At 44.2% G+C, this 20,564-nt stretch overlaps 1 protein-coding gene across 3 annotated transcripts in view; it reads right to left on the bottom strand.

Moving 5' to 3' along the window:
* The window catches only part of LOC127587785 (HMG box transcription factor BBX), a 64,726-nt gene that overhangs the window by 23,762 nt on the left and 20,400 nt on the right, over positions 1–20,564 (bottom strand). For all 3 annotated transcript variants that reach the window (XM_052046243.1, XM_052046244.1, XM_052046245.1), the window contains exons 4-9: positions 10,099–10,335; positions 9,746–9,947; positions 9,495–9,562; positions 2,659–2,727; positions 1,382–2,204; positions 1,166–1,295 (exon numbers count right to left, since the gene is read on the bottom strand). In XM_052046243.1, the coding sequence (XP_051902203.1) occupies positions 1,166–1,295; positions 1,382–2,204; positions 2,659–2,727; positions 9,495–9,562; positions 9,746–9,947; positions 10,099–10,335 (1,529 nt within the window). The remainder of the gene's footprint in view (positions 1–1,165; positions 1,296–1,381; positions 2,205–2,658; positions 2,728–9,494; positions 9,563–9,745; positions 9,948–10,098; positions 10,336–20,564) is intronic.

Here is a 20,564-nt window from a genome sequence, read left to right as displayed (position 1 = left end):
CACAATAAACAATGCATGATGATCGCTTGGTTCAGCATATGAAGAGAACTGTTTTTTTGTTTTTAAGGTTGACATTTTTGAAGTGTCTTTCTAAATGCCTATGTTGTCGATCGTGATTAGCTCGCGGACTGGTCCCAAGTCGATCGTGAGGGAAAGTTTACAGTAAACCCCCCCACCCCCCCACCCCCCAAAACTATGAAACATTTGTGTGTCTCTGTACATGTTAGTAATATATTGTTTTGTGCTGCACACTGCACCCTAATAATCCTATCACTCTCACTTTGACAAAAAGTATTTTATAATTAAATTAAAACATAATAAAGCAGATCACCTTGAACTTACGGTGGCGGGTGACTTGCGTCACCGGAAGTTGTTAACGCTTTGCAGTCTGCAATTGCAGCTTGCGATCAGAGCTGTTACGATAGAGCTTTTATTATTATTATTATTACTATTATTAGTATTACGATCAGTCAGTTTTTTTTCGCGTACATTTCACCAATGGCACTGAATGCAAAGAATGCATTCTGTAGGGCAGAGAGAAGCGTTTTAAAACGGTGTGTGAGCTACGATAGTTAAGAGGCTGTACAAGTGTGTCACATGCTTCCGCGTCAGGTATCCCACTAAGGTAGGCACGTAATCATTTTCACAAACTCATAAGCTCTTGTGTCTGCTTTTGTTTTCTGTTTCGTTCATCTTGGGGACCGTTATGGCTGTTGCTCATCATGGCATGTGTGTGTGCATATGCGCGCATGCACAGTAATGGGTCGATCACGGGTAGCTGGTTGGTCGAAAAGTAGATCTTCGGTCCAAAAAGTTTGGGCACCCCTGGCCTAAATGAACAATAAACTTTGGTGCTCGCGGTCAGGGTAACCAATCAGTTACCCAACCAATTTTGATTACATGAACAACAATTTCAAGTTTCTTTTGAAAGAGGATATTGATTTTCAGGAATAAAAACTGTTGGACTGAGTCGAGTCGATAAAAACAGTTTGAGAATCCAGTGGCTGAGTCCAAGTCAAGTCTGAGACAAAAAACAATTGTTGAGTCCAGACTCGAGTTCTAGAGTCCTGCAGGATAGCAACTCAAGTGTGTGGCTTTTGAAATAGCCTTTGCTGCTTTTAGTTTAAGTTCTGTTAACATGAATTATTTGAGAGCTGTGACTCACCCTTGTGAAGAATCATCTTTGGACTTAGACTTTTTTAGCCTCTTGCTATTAGATGATATCTGAGAAAGCATCCAGCTATCCTCACCCCAGTTTGCTTCATAATCAGAAGTACGAAAGCCGCTTCGTTTACCTAGACATAAGACCAGAATATTATCAACGTTGTTCATAAGACTAATTGTGAACATTTTGGATATGTATTGGTCAAACAAGAAGTACCGCGGTCAATATTGGCTCTCAACGAGGTCAGCATTCCTTCAGAAACAAGGGTCTTGTACAAGGCGCCTTTACAGCTTCTCTCGGATTTTCTTGCACCACGGACCTCTGTACTGGACTCTACTTCACTTGGGCTTTCCATCCTATTGTCATCTTCTTTCAGCATCATAAGTGAAGACCTGCCGGGAACTTTTTGGCATCCCTCCATGTTGTCCTTAATTTCCTTGCTTTCTCTACCCGTTTCCTCTATTTCTGTCGTAGGGCTCATCTCTTCTTTTATTTCCACCTTAGAGACACTGGGCAGCGCATATTTGCCACTGTGGTCAACTAGTTCTTTGTCTTTAACAATAGTCTTATTTTTGGGCTTTGTCTTGTTTTTGGGTGGACAAGACTCATAGTCACTTGAAACATCTCGGATTTTCACCGTGGGTATCTCTGAATCCATCCAGACATTTTCAGCCAATGTCTCAATTCCAAAGCTAACATCGCCATTTGATTCGACAGGTTTAATCTTTTCTTGAAATTGCTTTGATGAAGGCAGGCTTTCATCAATGTTATTTAACATGAACCACTCTTTCTGTCCATTTTTCTTTTTGACACATTGATTTTGACATTCAACTTCAAAGGAAATTGTGTCAGGACAAGTGACTGAAGTGGGAGAAGGTAAAAATGTCTCAGAGGTCAGGGGGCAACTAAAATTATCCAGGGTCTCCTCCTTCACCTGAAGACTATTTGATGTAGTTTTTTGGAAAGACGATGAAGACGAGGTGGTTCCTTGCGGAGATACGACTGTGTCCATTTTCTCAGCTTCAGTTGATAAACACATCTAAACAGAAACAAAAACGTTTGTCAGTAATTTCTTGCTTTACTGGAACTATGAAGCATTAACCACATACTGTATGTGCATAGTGTCAATTCACGTCAGCAGCCCTCTTTTTAACACGATCCCAAATCGAGGGGGGGAGGTGGTATTATATAGGGGGCTTAAAAAGAACAACTTTTTCACATTGTTCAGACATTTACCAGTACCAAGTCAGTTAAAACCATTTTTTAACTGATTTATGACATTTTATACACAAACTTCATATGCTTCATATACTATAATTTCAAGTGCAACATTGAAAGCAGGTACATAGTTAGAGAGGTAAAAAGCAAAGCAAAGCAAAGAAACAAAATAAAAAAGACTAAAATTGCATACAGTACAAGAAAAAGACTTTTGAAAATAAAAATATGACTTCAAAACGACTTGAATCACAGGTATGTGAAAAGACAATACTTACCTCAGCAAGCTGAAAGAGAGCAGATCGTCTGCACGATTTTCTGTCATGCGCCGCAGATCCCGATGACTGCTAATATAAGAAAACATGTTTTAGGTCCCTCTTTTCCGAATGTCACTTGTCTTGCGGATGCTACTGTTGTCTATATTTAGTATTATGATGACAATAATAGTCACTTTCTAGTTAGTGAATTAACCTCTGTAGCTTAAATGTGTATGTTTTCAGCTACACCCCATTAAATTATTAAAATGCAAACAAAATACATCACGATTACAATAACCTCTTTGATAGCAGACGTGGCCCTCCTGTCAGAAGGAACACAATTGGTCATACTGGAGCTCACTGTCTCATGTTCTCAGGTGGAAGAGGCGACTGAGCAGAAGCGAGCCAAGTAGACTGAGCTGGTGAATTGCCATAGACAGGTGTCAAGACTTGGTGCCTGCCTTTTGAAGTTGACTGTAGAGGATTTGCTGGTCACACCCTCTGCAAAGCCTACAATCTCTGGGGCATTACATGTCCCCACAAAAGGCAGGCTATCAGGCACAGCACTGAACAAGCAGAAAATGCTTCAAGGTGACTGTGGCTAGGCGAGGAAGGAACTGTGGAGTCAGGACCTGATCAACCCTGGCTGGATAACGTGGGAGAGGGTGTATGGACACCTACCTTATCAATTAGCACAGAATTATTTTTACTTGATCCCTTCCCAAACACCGGAAACATTAAATAAATAAATAAATAAATAATGACTGAACATGCATCAAATCATCAAAGGCAGTACGGCAGTGCTACCAAATCAGTGGCGGATGCTGGTCTGTCAAGGAGGGGAAGCTCAATTTCTGCCTATATTATAAAATGTGTCTGTTTATTTATATGTGAATTCTACTCTCCATTCCTTTTCAAGAAAATGATCTGTGACCCTGTCATACCGATAGAGAAATCTACGAACAAAATTGTATCATGTTTAAAGTTTCGGAAATCTCTGACACATACCAACAAGGCGACTTTTCCAGGGACTTAACTGTGGTGATATAAGTCAGTCTGCTAACACAAGCAACTACAACAAAACACATTAGAAATAAAATATTAATCTGTTGCTAGTCGTTTTCAACAAAGAGAGTGTCACTAAGATTATTAGAAGAAGTCTCCAGTTCAACTCAGAACAGAATAAGAATTGAAAAATGCTCCCACGGATGCCTTCACCAAAAGATCGGTGATTGGCTCATTTTGCTGTCAATCAAAAAGAGATTCAGCCTCAGACAGATCATTAAATCATCATGCAGAAAAGCTGAGCGTCCGCGCCAACTCTCACTGGAGCGTTTCGCAGCCGAGTGTGAAGCGGTTGGGATGAAAATCAGCACCTCCAAATCTGAAACCATGGTCCTCAGTCGGAAAAGGGTGGAATGCCCCCTCCAGGTTGGGGGGGAGATCTTGCCCCAAGTGGAGGAGTTCAAGTATCTTGGGGTCTTGTTCACGAGCGAGGGCAGGAGGGAGCGAGAGATCGACAGGCGGATCGGTGCAGCGTCTGCTGTGATGCGGACGTTGTATCGGTCTGTCGTGGTGAAGAAGGAGCTGAGCCAAAGGGCGAAGCTCTCAATTTACCGGTAGATCTACGTTCCAACCCTCATCTATGGTCACGAGCTATGGGTTGTGACCGAAAGAACGAGATCAGGGTGTCCGGGCTCTCCCTTAGAGATAAGGTGAGAAGCTCGGTCATCCGGGAGGGGCTCCGAGTCGAGCCGCTTCTCCTCCACATTGAGCGGAGCCAGATGAGGTGGCTTGGGCATCTTATTCGGATGCCTCCTGAACGCCTCCCTGGTGAGGTGTTCCGGGCATGTCCCACCGGGAGGAGACCCAGAGGAAGACCCAGGACACGGTGGAGAGACTATGTCACCCAGCTGGCCTGGGAACGCCTCGGGATCCCCCGGGGAGAGCTGGAAGAAGTAGCTAGGGAGAGGGAAGTCTGGGCTTCCCTGCTAAAGCTGTTGCCCCCGCGACCCGGCCCCGGATAAGCGGTAGAAGATGGATGGATGGATGGATGGATGTTTTGGTTGCTGTTATGTTGTATCTTCAGTCATGATTTTTGTTGCTACTTTGGACTTTGTTTGTTTAGGATTTAGTTTTCTGTGTTTTATCAATACACTTCTTCAAATACACCCTGCTCCTCTCTCCTGCCTGCTTTCTGGGGTCCACCAACACCTTGCAAACGTGACAGGGGGCAGTTATTATACTATGTTATGTCAAAGAATGAAAAAAAATCTGTAAATTGTTCAACTGCCCACAATAATCATTATTCTACAATCATAATCGTAAATAAATTATGGTTTCAATATTTGATCTTTTAATGTATGATTCCATCAAACTGTAAGAATGATAATGCAATTGAATATTAATAAAAATATTCACTGTTTCTTAACTAGATGTCGCAGCGCATGTTCTAAGTGGATATCCTAACACCCAAAGTTTATTACTTGCTATGGCGCACCAGCAACACCTCAAAATTGCTCTTATTGTCTTCCTGCTTAGATTGGACAATTTTTCTTGGGTCATCCACAACAACGAAAGCAAAAAAGAAAAAAAAGAAAGAAAAAGTATCTTTGGCTGTCTAAATGTGGGGTAAACCCATCTGTGAGTCACAGATGGGCACTCAGCGCTTCCAATAGGCATTTTTATTTTGAAACTTGATTGCATTTCCCTGACTGTTATATACTACATACAAGTACTGTATAATCGATGATATGCTAGATTACCTTGCAGATGTTTACAGCGTATTATTATTATATTATTATTATGATTAATAGCACAGGCACTCTTGGGTAAACATCGACATAAGCAGTGACGTTTGGACACTTTACAACGGCGTACTGACTTGGCTCTTTGCAGGTGGAAAACTGAACACGTTCTTTGTAAGAATTTGTTAAGCACCAACTAAGAACAGTTGGGTTTTTGGGGGGTGGAAAAGTCATATCAGAAGACCTTTGCTGAGAGCACCATTAAAGCAGGTGAGGAGCTCATGACCTCCCTAACCGAACAACCCCATCAGAAATGACATGAAAGCAAACAGCAAAAAAGTAATGGAGCCTAATCTGAAAAATCTGGAACGATCCTTCAGCCCCAATCCAGTAACATTTTACAATCACAGCCTCTAATGTTGCACAACAGCTGCTACTCAATAGACAATCCACCAAAAAGAGAAAATACTAAAGGTAGACCGACAAAAACACTCCACTTCCACAGCACCGACTAAAACACTCCCGCACCACCAAATTGACAAAGCCATTCTCACCTAAAGAATTCAACATCAGCATCAACAGTTACTGTCTTTGTTGATCTGTCTGCAACATATGACCCGGAACCATCACTTTCTTCTGAAAAAGATCTAGGAGATAACAACAGATCTGGCACTTGCAGACCTTATTGGAGTACTTCTGAAGGAAAGGAGCTTCTTTGTTGTATTAAACTACAAGCAAAGCTGTTGAGGTGAGTTCTACAAAATGGCCTACTTTAAGGTTGAGTCCTGGGCCCCTTGCTGTGTAACATTTTCACCAATGGCCAGCCAACAGACTAAAGGACTGAATGTTTCATTTACGCTACCAGGTCTGTCTCTGTGTAAAATCCCAAGAGTACGTCTCTGTGTAAAATCCCAAGAGTACGTTCGAAGCAGTGGAAACCAACGTCCCCACAGCCCTAGACAAACTCCTCCTTGGCTAGTAAAACAAACTGCATTCAAACCGTGAAAAAAAAAACAACCCAAAAAGTTAGTTCCTTTCAGCTCAGGAACCTTGAAGCCAACTGATCTCTGGACATCATATGGTCTGGAAGGTGACTTGAGCACTGGCCCAACTTAGTCCGTTGTAGATCTGTATAAAGACCGGATCCAGCTGATCACCTCAATACTTTCAGGCAGGAGGGAGCAACCTTAGCCTGAGTTTTTGTACTTGGTCAGCCAGCGTTTGTAGCGCTGTGTTCGCGTTCGTTTGTCATAAACACCCATGAGTATGAAAGAGGAGAACAGACGTGGTGAGTGTAATGGCTGACAGTTTAGGAACAGAGACTTCAAGTCCGAGCTGCAGGTGTGTTGAGCGTCGTGACATCTGTGCACCATTTCTCATTGATATAGAAGCATATTCCACCACATTTTGAGTTCCCTGATATGTCTGTGTCGCGGTCCACTCGGTGGAGACGGAAGTCAGGTAGGTGAAGCGTGGTGTCTGGAGGTGGTCGCTAAGCCAGGTTTCGGTCAAGTAGAGCGCGGCAGAAGGTGCAAAGGTTTTGTTGGTCTTTGTGAGAAGAAGTTCATCCATCTTGTTTGGCAGAGAACGTAGATTAGCTAAATGTATGAATGGGAGTGGGGTATGAAATCCACGCTGATGTTGCTTGACAAGTGCGCCGGCTCGTTTCCTTATCCTCCTCTAGTGACATTTCGATGATCTGTACAGAGCAGCTGCCTGGCCAGCTATAAACTACGATAAAATATTTTATCGCAAGATTAACACGGCACACCTCACTGAGGATTTTACGTTGCTCTTTAAATAAACCGGAAACAAAACAACGCGCTGCAGAAGTCCACGCCCATGTCTGTTTTGCCAGCCACGGCAGCGCGAGACACCGAAAACTGACATTTAAAGAGTTTATGAATGGAAAGTTTACTTTTAAAAAGTTGCCAGATAGGTCCACTGACAAGAGCAAAGTTACCTGGATGTTTTGCAGTCATAAATTGAGCTATGATCATTGCCCGTCGAGTCTGAAATACCACTTAATGACCAAGCACACAGCTTATGAGTACTCTGCCCCCTCGTCGAACACAGACAGCTATGGATCATTTCAAAGCGAAGAAAATGGATAACACGACAAAGAACATATTTGCTGAAGCCATAGCTAAATGTATGGCTACTGCATGCAAGCCTGTCAACATTGTCCACAGCTCGCTGTTTGATTTCATCAAACAAAATAGTTACACCCACTGCCTTTGACTAATGTCAAGCTGAAATCATTCGCATTGTATCGAACGACTCCACTACTGATTGCCAGCGAGAGCCTCCATTACAAGCTGTGTACAGAGATTGCACATAGTGGAGAAGGCTAAGGTACACCAAGCGGGAGAAGGCACTGTTTCGGGAGAGAAATAAAATCTGGCCTGCTACTCTTATAGCTGCTCTAACATTGGCTATTACCGAGCATCACCCTGGCATCCCATTGGCTAAGAGGGACCTCTGACCGTAGGAGTCTATGTGTGTCGATAGATAGACAGATAGATCGGTGTCTATGCTAATGTTTGCCTTGGACATTTTCAAAGGATTGTTCAAAGCCGACAAAAGCAAACGTTCTTGAATAAGGCAAAAAACACTTCTTAGAGAGAACATCGACTAAAGATGCCAAAAAACGATGAGAATGTACCGTATTTTCATGACTATAAGGCGCCATTAAAAGTCTTAAATTTTCTCCAAAATGGACAGGACGCTTTATGGTGAGGAGCGTCTTTTGTATGCGCTGAGTTCCAAAATCTGACTGACAGCCGACACGCTGTTTATATAGAGAAAAGGCGGAAGTGACTGTGGCCAGGCATGCGGGAAAGAAGTCGGCCAATCAGGGAAGGGTGGGCGTGTATATGTACATATATGGAGAGGGAGAGAGAGAGGACAGGCTGGGGAGCAGTCCGCCAATGGGTGAAGGGTGGGCGTGTAAGTGGACGCTAAAGGGACGCCTCAAGCAGGTACCAACACCTGCATAGAGTGTGGCAATGTGCATTGTTTCAAAACAACTCCGGTTTTGGTTTCTAAGAACCCCCGAAAATAAATTCGACAAAGAGACACGCCTATGAAGCTCAGTTCAAACTTCAAGCCATCGGTTATGCTTTTGGCATGCGTGCCCATCTCACAGCAGCGGTGAAAAACCAAGTCAAGCAAATGAACTCTGAGCTTGCCGTTATTCCCGGAGGCTTGACTAAAGAACTCCAACCACTGGACATCGGCATCAACCGGGCGTTCAAAGTAAAGTTGCGAACGGCATGGGAACAATGGATGATCGATGGCAAACACAACTTTACAAAGAGTGAGAGGCAGCGCTGGGCGAGTTACGCCACAATACGCAACAACGAGAGGGAACGTGGTGTTTTTGATACTTGCACAATTGTTCAATTCTTTCTACACACCCATGCGCTGCCACCATGTTTCGCTCTGTTCTTTACTTTCAAATGTGGGAAAGCTTCACACGAGAGAAATTTTGACTTTGCTGTTGCTGCTCCTTCTTTCCGCTCGGCAATGCGTAGCAACTCACACTTTAGCATGTGATGCGTTCAATGACAACTGGGATGTGCAGTCCTCTGCTTCTGATACAGAGGATGAGGACTTTGATGGATTTCTGGGTGACGATTGATCGAAAAACGTGAGAACATTGTACGATGGCTAAATAAAATACACCCGAACTCAGTTCTGCTTTCGTTACCTTTTTAAAAACGTGTTTTTAGCTTATCTGTATGTCTTGGCATGCTACCGTATGCTTCAAGCTAACGTGTTAGTGTGCGCGCATGCATGCCGTATGTTTAAGCTGGCGTATGTTTTACCACTGTAAAACTGTGCCCATTAAGACAATGCGGTTTGTCTATATGTAAAATACAGAAATGTCACCCGTTAATGAGACTGCGCCCAACCGTACGGTGCATCGAATAGTCGTGAAAATACGGTAGCTAAAAGTTAAATTTATATCATTTATATTCTTTATTCTTTGTTTTTTACATTATGCACAACTCTCGTTTTTGTGCAATAATTGAATTGTAATATGTATTTGTTACATATTGTTAAGAAACATTTATGACTCCCAGGTGACTTAAAACAATAACTTACCTCTCGGTTTGTGAGGGCATGTTCTCCAGCTAACAGCAGCATACTGAGGCCACCCATTTTAGTTGGATCTGATAATGACAGTCATAGAAATGCTTACACTCACACACACACGCGCAGACGCGCACACACACACACACACACACACACACACACACACACACACGCGCACACACACACACACACGCGCACACACACACACACACACACACACACACACACACACAAATCCTTTTCGTGTTGTTTATACGTACCGGCCATGGCAAAGTTCAATTGTGGGACATCAGTTTTGGGCCTTTTTTTGGCAGCAGGCGAGTCCTTGGATATATTTGAAGCGAAGGACCACACTTTTTTGCGTGAGCTACAAACTGTCTGACAGGATGGTCTCTTAACTGGTTTGCTGGTGGTAGGACACCATTTATATTCTGGGTGTGCCTTCATAAATGCCTCCTTGTACTGAAATGACAGGAAGAAATTGCAAAACAAAGTAACTTTGTAGACCATCAAAAAAGATTAAACGAACACAAAACAAAAGCCTCCCAGAAAAAAAGCAAATGTGTATCAATTCATCATTTATGCTTGTATTTGTGGAACAGGCAGTTCTCACCTCCTTGGCCATATCAGTGTATTTCAACTTTTCTGCAGGCTCTAACGCAGCCCACCAGTCAGCCAGGATCTTGGTGGCCCCTCGGTTGTCCAAACGAGGATGTTCATGTCGTACGAGGGAGCGATGGCGTTTGCAAAAGAGAAGAAAGGCATTCATCGGTCGACGAGCTCGCTGTTCATTTGCGTCCTCTTGCCCTTCCCCTGGTAGGCCTTCACACCGACCTTGGGACACCTGGCCCTGGTCACAATGGAGTGTGTGCGGAAAATTATTTAATAAGATAAGATATCCTTTATTCGTCCCACACTGGGGAAATTTACAGCCTCCAGCAGCAAGAATGTATGTAGAAAGAAGAAAGATGATGATGATTAATACATCATGAGGAAGAATGTCCAATACGAAATAATGTCCAGACGAAAACCAGTGCAAGTACTGAACTCTTGAGTATAATATGATTCTGTGTGAGTGAATATGATTTAGTAGATATAAACACATAACGTGGTAGGACTAGATATGTTTTTTACTTGTTCCTACTCCCTTGAATATAATAACTGTGTTGAATGAAGACCGATTTCTTTCTTTTTACTTTTTTATCTACCTTATTTTCTGTCAAACTATTACTGTATATGTTTTATGTTCAATAAACAAACTCGCAATTCTATGTAATGATATGTAATGACAATATGATTCTAAGTAATGATACCACAAGTACTTTTTATCCAGCCATCCATCTTCCGATCCGCCTATCTTCACAAGGGTCGCGGGGTGTGCTGGAGCCTCTCCCAGCTGTCTTAGGGCAGTAGGTGGGGTACACTCTAAATTGGTTGCCAGCCAATTGACAAACAACCATCCATGCTCACACTCAGCGACAATTTAGAGTGTTCCATTAACCTGCCATGTATGTTTTTAGAATGTGAGAGGAAGCAGGCGTACCCTTAGAAAACCCATGCACGGGCAGAACATGCAAACTCCACACATGAAGGCCGGAGCTGGAATCGAACCCTGCACCTCGACACTGGGCTGACACGCTAACGAGTCGACCACCGGTCCGCCTACTTTTGATTGACTTTTTTAAATCAATGACAGATCATGTTAAAGAAATACATAAATATCACAATAAAGAATTTTCCTTCACTCTGCCTTCCTTTGATGTCTACATTCATCTTACAAAATAGTTACACCCACTGCCTTTGACTAATGTATTCGTCAAACGATTTTATTTTAAATGTAATGGGCTGGAGGCAATTCTTTCCCCACCTTAAGATGGCAGCACTGCGGGAGATCAATGATCAGCCAATGTGAAGGGAGGAGAAAAGAAGAAGTTGGGGATCATGGAGCGTGTTAAGGAATTATTCCGCTAGAAGTAGTAGTAGAACATTGTTGAGGAATTTCATCTTGCTAAGAGAACTATTGATACTTGTCTCTGTCCTGAACATCTGCTGTAGTACTTAAAACAAAGAATGTACTGTGAAGTTTAGAGCCTATTTCCCTTTGGTTAATTAACAGCCCCCCAAGGGGTTTCTTGCCTCCACCACCTCATAAAAGTCCCTGAAGGCTCTCAAGGGCCCTCAAAGAGGAACCCTAATCTCAAGATCTGTGACCAGCAGCAGTGGTCTATACTTTGTCATCATATCAAGATCGAACTTTGCTTGATCTTCCTTATCTCTGCTTTTTACTTGGTTATGGCGTTGTTCCTTCCTGTTGGTTGTGTTTGTTCAGACACTGAAAGAAACAATGTACAATTCGGTTGAAGGTATTTCCTGTTCACTGTTATTACAATCAACTTTAGTGCCCTCGACCCCCACCACTTCTTCCCCCCCCCCCCCCCCCCCCACGGGACATGTTTTAGAGGAGCTGTTATCTCAGGTGTCTGTGTTCCTGCCATCGCACCAAATGGGGGGTAGTGGTGGTCTGGTCTCACCTCACCGCCCCTGGCTTCCTCCGGCCACACCGGGTCAGATGACATGTTACTTTCTTTGTTTCGGGATTTGCAGGAGAGGCGTACCTCCCCGCCTCTCATTATCATTTCGTCTCTATATAATCTCATGAATGTGTTTCTTCGGGGCTTCTGAGACTGTAAATCTGAGACTCACAGGAGCCCGAATCTATTCGTGTTGCGTTGTGATAAACTGAAGAAAAGACTACGTTGTGTTGGGTCTTCTTCCACCTTATAGAGAGATAAAAGAACCTGTAACCAAGGAGGGCCAAGAGCAAATTGACAGCTCACATTCCTCAACAAGCGTAAGACAGGGGAGCCAAACTGTCCACCGCAGAATTGCAACTGGAGGCCGAGACAGCTGATGCTCAACCAGAGTATATTTGGAGCAAAACACAAGACAAAAAATGTCACCATCCTTGATGATGATGGCAATCACAGTGAAAAGGGAATGGTGACTCTTGTGAATGAGCAGCAGTTCAAAAAAGCCAAGTCTAACAAGCCCACCATGACCCAGAACTGATGCATGAAAGACTCTCCTTGACAGTCGCGAAAGTATGCTACTAAATGCTCACTGTCATCAATCCTCGTCCTTCAGTCACATGCCATTATTCTGCTACGGGATGCATTCGTCGGCGTTGCTCAAGTGTTTTCAGATAATGAACCGTGTAGATGGAGACGACAATATTTAACGCCTAACAGGAGTGCTTGTGGATTTGCTCGTAATGTGTTTGTGGGCAAACCGTTCATTACTTGAATGATCGCCCAGTCAAACATTTGTAGTAATTAGATGAAAATGACCATAAATGTAAGTCAATAAAGTACAGCATATTTTCCTGTGTATGGTACAGAAAGGCGATTTTTTTAAATGCATGAGGATAAGCTTGTCAGAAGATGGATGGATGGATGGATGTACAGACAGATAAACTGACACAGATAGACAGACATACAGACAGACAGACAGATCAATACATAGATGGAGGCATGCTGCAGCAATAACAAATTTTATGGGTAAATATGTAAATATTTTGCCAGTTTCCTGATAATGCATCTAACAAGATTGTCCTTCCACTCCCATTGGCAGAGCAAAAAATGAGGTAAAAATGTTTAAAAACCTGCAGCAATCTAGAAATATATACATATATATGTTGAAATTATTTTTCGATAATTCACAGGAAGCCAAAACTTGCTGCAGAGTTGGACTGAGCATCCTGTCAACTTTGGCAGATGTTTTTCAAAAATGATACTGAAAACATTTTGTGGTTGAGACACGCAGTTTTATATTGTTCTTTAAACTCGAAGTACTTTTTTTTTCAAATGTAAAACTTGGAAATCGTTGTAATTGGGGTGAACAAATCCAGAGTTTTGGCAACACGAGTTTATCACCGTTTAATTAAACTGTGGTATCTCTGTCTGAACACTGGGTGGCACATACATAAAGAAGAAGAAATTTGATGTCATGCACAGTTGTACCTCTAATTACAAGCGTCTCATCATACAATTTTTTTAAGTGACAAAATGCCTCACCTTTCGTAACAATGCCTTGTTACGAAAAAAAATTAAACATACGAAAGGTAAATTCGAATACAGTATGGGCTGCTAGTCGCAGCTCCAAGTTTCCTGAACGCTACTTATACATACTTAGACCTACACTACTCAGACCGATTAGCTAAGAGGGACCTCTACCGTACGCGTCTTTATAGAAAGATAGAATGTGTCAATGCAGCGTCCTCATCCTTCGCCCCTCGGGCCATGAGGGGTTCCGAAAGTTTTACGTAAATGGGAATCACCCAGAAAAGTGTTCACCAGTTGGGCGAGCGCTCACTTTGTTGATGTTTGTTTTGGACATATTCGTAGGATTATTAAAAGCCGACAAAAGCAAACGTCATTGGATCAGTTCTTTACAAAAACCACTTCTGAGAGAGAACATGAACTAAAGAGGGCAAAAACGATGAGGACGCAGTTATAAGAAAAACTGACCATCATTTTTATTCTTTAATCCATTCTGTTTTTTACATTATGCCCAGCTATCATTTATTGTGCAATAATGTCATTTGAACATGTATTTGTCACATATTTTGATGCATTTTTGTCCTTTAGAAAACATTTTTGTCTGATTTTGGGGGGGCGGGGGGGGGGGGGGACTTGTAACAGATTAGAGCATTTATATGATAAACGAGTCTCGACTTACATTTTCTCGTAGAGAATTTTCTTCTAAAACCAATTAATTTCGTAAGTAGAGGTACCACTGTATTAGCACTCTCCTGAGTTGGTAATATAACATATATGTACAGGTGTATATATATACAGTTGTATATATATACTTATATATATATATCCAGCGGCTAGATAGCTCAGAATCAGAATCATCTTTATTGGCCAAGTATGTAGAACACACAAGGAATTTGTCTCCGGTATAACACGCTGCACAAGGAACATCGTAAACAACAAAATCATTGAACCATTTTAGAGTAACCAGTAGTATTGTAGTACCATTTTGTGGTGCAATAAGAGTGACTATGTCAGTGACTGTTTAAGGAGTTAATGGCTAGAGGGAAGAAGCTGTTTAAGTGTCTGCTGGATTTGGTGCGCATGGATCTGTAGCGTCTGCCTGAGGGGAGTGGCTGAAAAAGGTGGTGGGCAGGGTGCGGGGGATCCAGGAGGATTTTCCGTGCCCTTGTCTTGATTCTTGCAGTGTGTCCTCAAGAGTGGGTAGGGCGGTGCCAACGATTTTTTCTGCCGTCCTAACTGTCCGTTGAAGTCGGATTTTGTCCTTTTTTGTGGCGGCCCCAAACCAAACCGTGATGGAAGAACACAGGATTGATTCGATGACTGCCGTGTAGAACTGTCGTAGCACCTCTTGTGGCAGGCCATGCTTCCTCAGCAGCCTCAGGAAATACATCCGCTGCCGGGCCCTTTTCAGGATGGAGATGGTGTTGGCTTCCCACTTCATGTCCTGGGAGACTGCGATTCCCAGGAACTTGAAGGTCTCGACGGTTGACACAGGGCAGTTGGATAGTGTGAGGGGCAACCGAGGAGAAGAATGTTTCCTGAAGTCCACGATCATCTCTACAGTCTTGAGCGTGTTCGGCCCGAGGTTGTGTCGGCCGCACCAGAGCTCCAGCTGCTCCACTTGTTGGCGGTACGCAGACTCGTCGCCGTCTTTGATGAGACCGATGACCGTGGTGTCGTCTGCGAACTTTATGAGTTTGACAGCTGGATCTGTTGAGGTGCAATCGTTTGTGTAGAGAGAGAAGAGCAGTGGCGAGAGGACACATCCCTGTGGGGCTCCAGTGCTGGTGGTGCGTATTGATGATGTTGTTGCTCCCAGTCTCACCTGTTGTGTCCGTCCCGTCAGGAAGCTCAGGATCCACTGGCAGATCGTAGGGGACACACCGAGGTGGAGTAGTTTGGGGGTGAGGAGTTCCGGGATGATGGTGTTGAACACAGAGCTGAAATCCACAAACAGAATCCTTGCGTCGGTCCCTGTGCTGTCGAGGTGCTTGAGGATGTAGTGCAGACCTATGTTCCGTCAACATAGGTTTGCACAGACCTGTTTGCCCAGTAGGCGAACTGGAGAGGGTCCAGCCGGGGTCCAGTGACGTTCTTTAGGTGGTTCAGCACAAGGCGTTCAAAGGACTTCATGACCACAGACGACAGGCCTATAGTCGTTCAGTTCCGATGTTGCCGATTTCTTGGGAACTGGGATGATGGTAGACTGTTTGAAGCAGGATGGGACTTCACACAGCTGCAGGGATCTGTTGAAGATTTGTGTGAAGACCGGAGCCAGCTGGTCAGCGCAGACTTTCAGGCAGGAGGGGGACACTTTGTCGGGCCCCGGAGCTTTCTTGATCTTTTGCTGCTTGAAGAGCCGTCTCACGTCCTGTTCGTGGATCTGTAGTGGAGAAAAAGAGGGTGGGAGGGGGTAGGTAGAGTGGTTTCTGGTAGAGGTGGGTGTGTGTGGGAAATGGGGGTGTCCTTTTCAAATCGGCAGAAAAACATGTTTAGTTCATTAGCAAGACCCTTATTGTTCACTGTTTGGGGGGATGGCATTCTATAGTTAGTGATTGCTTTCAGGCCATTCCATACAGATGCAGAGTCGTTAGCAGAGAACTGGTTTTTCAGCCTCTCTGCATAGCTTCTCTTTGCGATGTTAATTTCCTTTGTCAATTGGTTTCGGGCATGTTTGTACAGTGCCCGATCTCCACTTCTAAATGCGGCCTCTTTCTCTTTCCTGAGTTGCCTGAGCTTGGGAGTAAACCATGGCTTGTTATTGTTGAAGGAGCGGTAGGACTTCGTTGGTACACACATGTCCTCACAGAAACTGATGGAGGATGTTACAGTGTCTGTGTATTCATCCAGTGTGCCCGTTGAAGTTTCAAAGACGCCCCAATCAGTGCAGTCTAAGCATTCTTGTAGAGCTAGCTTTGCTTCATCTGTCCATTTTGTCACAGTCTTAACAACCGGTTTAACACATTTGAGTTTCTGTCTGTATGTAGGTATTAAGTGGATTAAATTGTGGTCAGAAAGACCCAATGCTGCACGGGCGACCGATCAGTATGCATTTTTGATTGTTGTATAGCAGTGGTCTAGAATGTTGCCTTCTCTGGTGAAACAGTCGATGTGCTGCTTATATCTGGGAAGTTCACGGTTAAGATGTGCTCTATTAAAATCGCCTAAAATGATCAGGGGTGACTCTGGGTATTTTAGTTCGAGTTTGTTTACTTGTTCGGCTAGCGTTTGTATCGCCGTGTTAGCGTTAGCTTGTGGCGCAATGTAAACACCGACTAGTAAAAAGGAGGTGAACTCACGTGGCGAGTAGAATGGCTTGCAGTATAAAGACAGCGACTCCAGGTCCGGGCTGCAGTGTGCGTCAAGCTTCGTGACATCAGTGCACCATTCTTCGTTGATATAGGAGCAAATCCCACCACCTTTCGATTTCCCTGATAGCTCCGTGTCGCGGTCGGCTCGGAGAAGGCGGAAGCCGGGTAGATGTAGCGCGGGATCTGGATGGCGGTCACTGAGCCAGGTTTCAGTGAAGCAGAGCGCAGCAGAACTTGCAAATGTTTTGTTGGTCTTCGTGAGGAGACGTTGGTAAGCTATTTGGCGTACGGGAGACGGTTCGAATCCCGCTTGGGGCAAAAATGAGCACATAACACCATCCAGTGTGGGTCCTTGGGCAAGATCCTTGACGCCAATGCCTACCTCATGCAATGATGAGAGACAATAAAATGACTGACATGCCGGCTCAGACGTCGCCCGGCTAAACAAGGTCTGCGTCAGGTGCTGGGGAACCAGAACACCTTGATGAAAAATGGGCAACTGGAACAAAGCGGAGATGGGCAAGATGCGATAACATGGCTCTGTTGGAATGCTACTACTCAAGGAACCCTAGTCAGAGGGGTTACATGGAGAGAATGTGGGCTAAATGGTTACTTCAAAACCCACAGTCACGGTTGACCACGCAACAACTAGTAGCTCAGTGTTCCAACATCCACAAACGGCAAATGCATCACAACTTGAGATTGATGAGGTACAACGCAGGTTCCATGGTGAAGGGCCCCAGGCTGCCAGATCAGAGGAGGAGGTCATACCAGAGATTGGGAGGCAAGCCCCAATGAATGCAGATGATGAGATTGGGAGGCCAGCCCCAATGAATGAAATGCTGAGCGAGGCAGCAACTGACCTGAAAGCTAAGATCATGGCAAGAATGAAAGCTGGGCAACCTAGAAAACGATTACAACGTCTATGTTAAGTACCACCTGAAAGTCTCATGGAAAGTGTGAATGCAGCACTGAGGGCGATCCCTACCGTAACGATCACGGAAATATCACTGATATACGCTTCAGCATCAGTGATCCTGGAGACTCTGGGCTATAAGAGCAACCAGGGAAGCCATGAGATACGTTACCCACCATGGAAAAGACGTTTGGAGGCTAAGATCAAGGCGGCTCGGAAAGATGTGAGTGAATTGACGGAGGCCCAGAGAGGTGTGATGAAAAGGCCGATACGGAAGAGGTATACAAAAGAGAATGAGGTCAGACGAATAACCAGGCGGTTCGCAACAGAACACTGCAAAAGTGTACGCTCAGAGGCAGGGTCCTAACAACAGAGCTGACCCACCCAGACTGGAAACTGAAAGGTACTGGAAAGGCATATGGGAGAAGGAGGTTGCACATAACAGCAGTGCACAATGGCTGGTGACCCTGAGAGAGGAGCACAGCAACCTCCCTGAACAGAACCCAGTTTCCATAACAGTGGCAGACATACAGGAAAGAGTCTCAGATATGAAGACATGGTCCACAACTACTGGCTAAAGAAACTCACAGCACTTCATGAGCGCCTAGCAGCACAAATGAACCAGCTGCTGAGGGATGGGACTCACCCAGGATGGCTAACCCAAGGGCGAAAGGGCACCTTGGATCTCCTTGGACAAATGTGCAATTTACTTTTATCATTCACATATTTGCATTGCAACTGATCCCACTGATTGTACAAAGGCACAAAACTTTAACAAGTAATTAGTTTTGAAAAATACCGTAATGCACTCTAAAGATTAACGAGATTTATAAAGAAAGGGATTTTAAACATTTACACATGTGCATATGAAATCAAAATTTAATCCCTGTCTCCACTTTACAAACTAAAAAGAGTGCTATTAAATGTGTAAAAAAGAAAATATTCACTACTTGTAAGTGTGCAAACTTCATTAATGAAACACACATTCATCGTGGGAGAAAACTCTTATTTTGTTAAGTTGTTCCTGCTTAATAATAGAAATAGCCCTTTTAGGGAAATAAGACATTAACTTAGTTAAACAGTAGTTGTCTTTTCCCCCCTTAATTTAACAAAAGCAAATGTCAGACTCGGCACACAGGAAAATTGTCTTCAATATCGGCGGAAGCGGACCTCTGAGAGCGAACGACTGTTAGTTGCTCCGCGATCACACTCCAGCTCCCTTCCCGCCAGTTCAGACTTTTATTGTAACATACAAGAAAAACACTGCCCCCGATATTTGCATACCGCACCCACGGTCCGGCCCCTGGTAGTGATTGGTTACCTGTTTTTCAAACTTGAACCATCAGCACATTGGCGCCTTTTCTGTCTGGTCTACATCGAATTAACATGTTGCAGACTTTGCGGATGGCCAATATCGCCCGGGCGCGACGGGTGTTCTCAACTCGTCTTTTGTTGTTCAATCGCTGTTCCTGAATTATTCATTCCCCTTTTGTGACCGAGTTTAGCCCTCTCCCCCGTGATCGCCCACCCGTATTGACGTGCTAATTGTGGACTTCAACAGCCCTCCGGCTTTGTGCACAGGAATTTGGGGGTGCTGGATACGCACCCAAATGTTTAGATGTGCCCAGATTAAATGAAACTTTAAACATGACACAATTTTGCTCATAGATTCCTCTAACAGCAAAACAAAATACTAATTTTACCAAAATAAATACTAAACATGAAAACAAAAATATTATTTTCATTTGTACAATTCCCCTTTTTACATCCCCTCTGAAATCACTGAAAAATATATCAGAAGAGGAGTTAAGAACCATTTTAAATACTGACACGAGGGAGCACAGGAATGACTGAGATGTCCGATGTTGTTCCCGGGATCTGTTGCAACCACTCATCTAGTTTGGGGGTCACTGCCCCAAGTGCTCCGACCACCACAGGCACGACTGTCACCTTTACCTTCCAGGCTCTCTCCAGCTCCTCTCTGAGCCCTTGGTATTTCTCGAGTTTCTCATGTTCCTTCTTCCTGATGTTTCCATCACTTGGGACCGCTACACCCACTACAACGGCTTTCCTCTGCCCTTTATCTATGATCACAATATCTGGTTGGTTCGCCATTACCATCTTGTCAGTCTGGATCTGGAAGTCCCACAGGATCTGCGCTCTGTTATTCTCCACCACCTTCGGAGGTGTTTCCCATTTTGACCTTGGGGTTTCCAGTCCATACTCCGCACAGATGTTTCGGTAGACTATGCCAGCCACCTGGTTATGGCGTTCCAATTAGGCTTTCCCTGCCAGCATCTTACACCCTGCAGTTATGTGTTGGATTGTCTCAGGTGCCTCTTTGCACAACCTACACCTTGGGTCTTGTCTGGTGTGGTATATCTGGGCCTCAATGGCTCTGGTGCTCAGGGCCTGCTCCTGAGCAGCCAGGATGAGTGCCTCTGTGCTGTCCTTCAGGCCAGCCCTCTCTAGCCACTGATAGGACTTCTTGAGATCAGCCACTTCAGTTATGGTCCGGTGGTACATACCGTGTAGGGGCTTATCGTCCCATGATGGTCCCTCTTCCAGCACCTCATCTAATGTTCCCCAGTGTCTGAGACATTCTCTGAGTACGTCATCCGTTGGAGCCTTCTCCTTGATGTACCCATGGAGCTTGGATGTTTCATCCTGGACAGTGTCTCTCACACTTACTAGTCCCCGGCCTCCTTCCTTTCGGCTTGCGTACAGTCTTAGGGTGCTGGATTTGGGATGCAACCCTCCATGTATGGTTAGGAGCTTTCGGGTCTTAACGTCC

Source organism: Hippocampus zosterae, chromosome 16, assembly GCF_025434085.1.
Source record: "Hippocampus zosterae strain Florida chromosome 16, ASM2543408v3, whole genome shotgun sequence".
NCBI lineage: Eukaryota > Metazoa > Chordata > Actinopteri > Syngnathiformes > Syngnathidae > Hippocampus > Hippocampus zosterae.
This window is presented reverse-complemented; position numbering and strand designations above follow the sequence as displayed.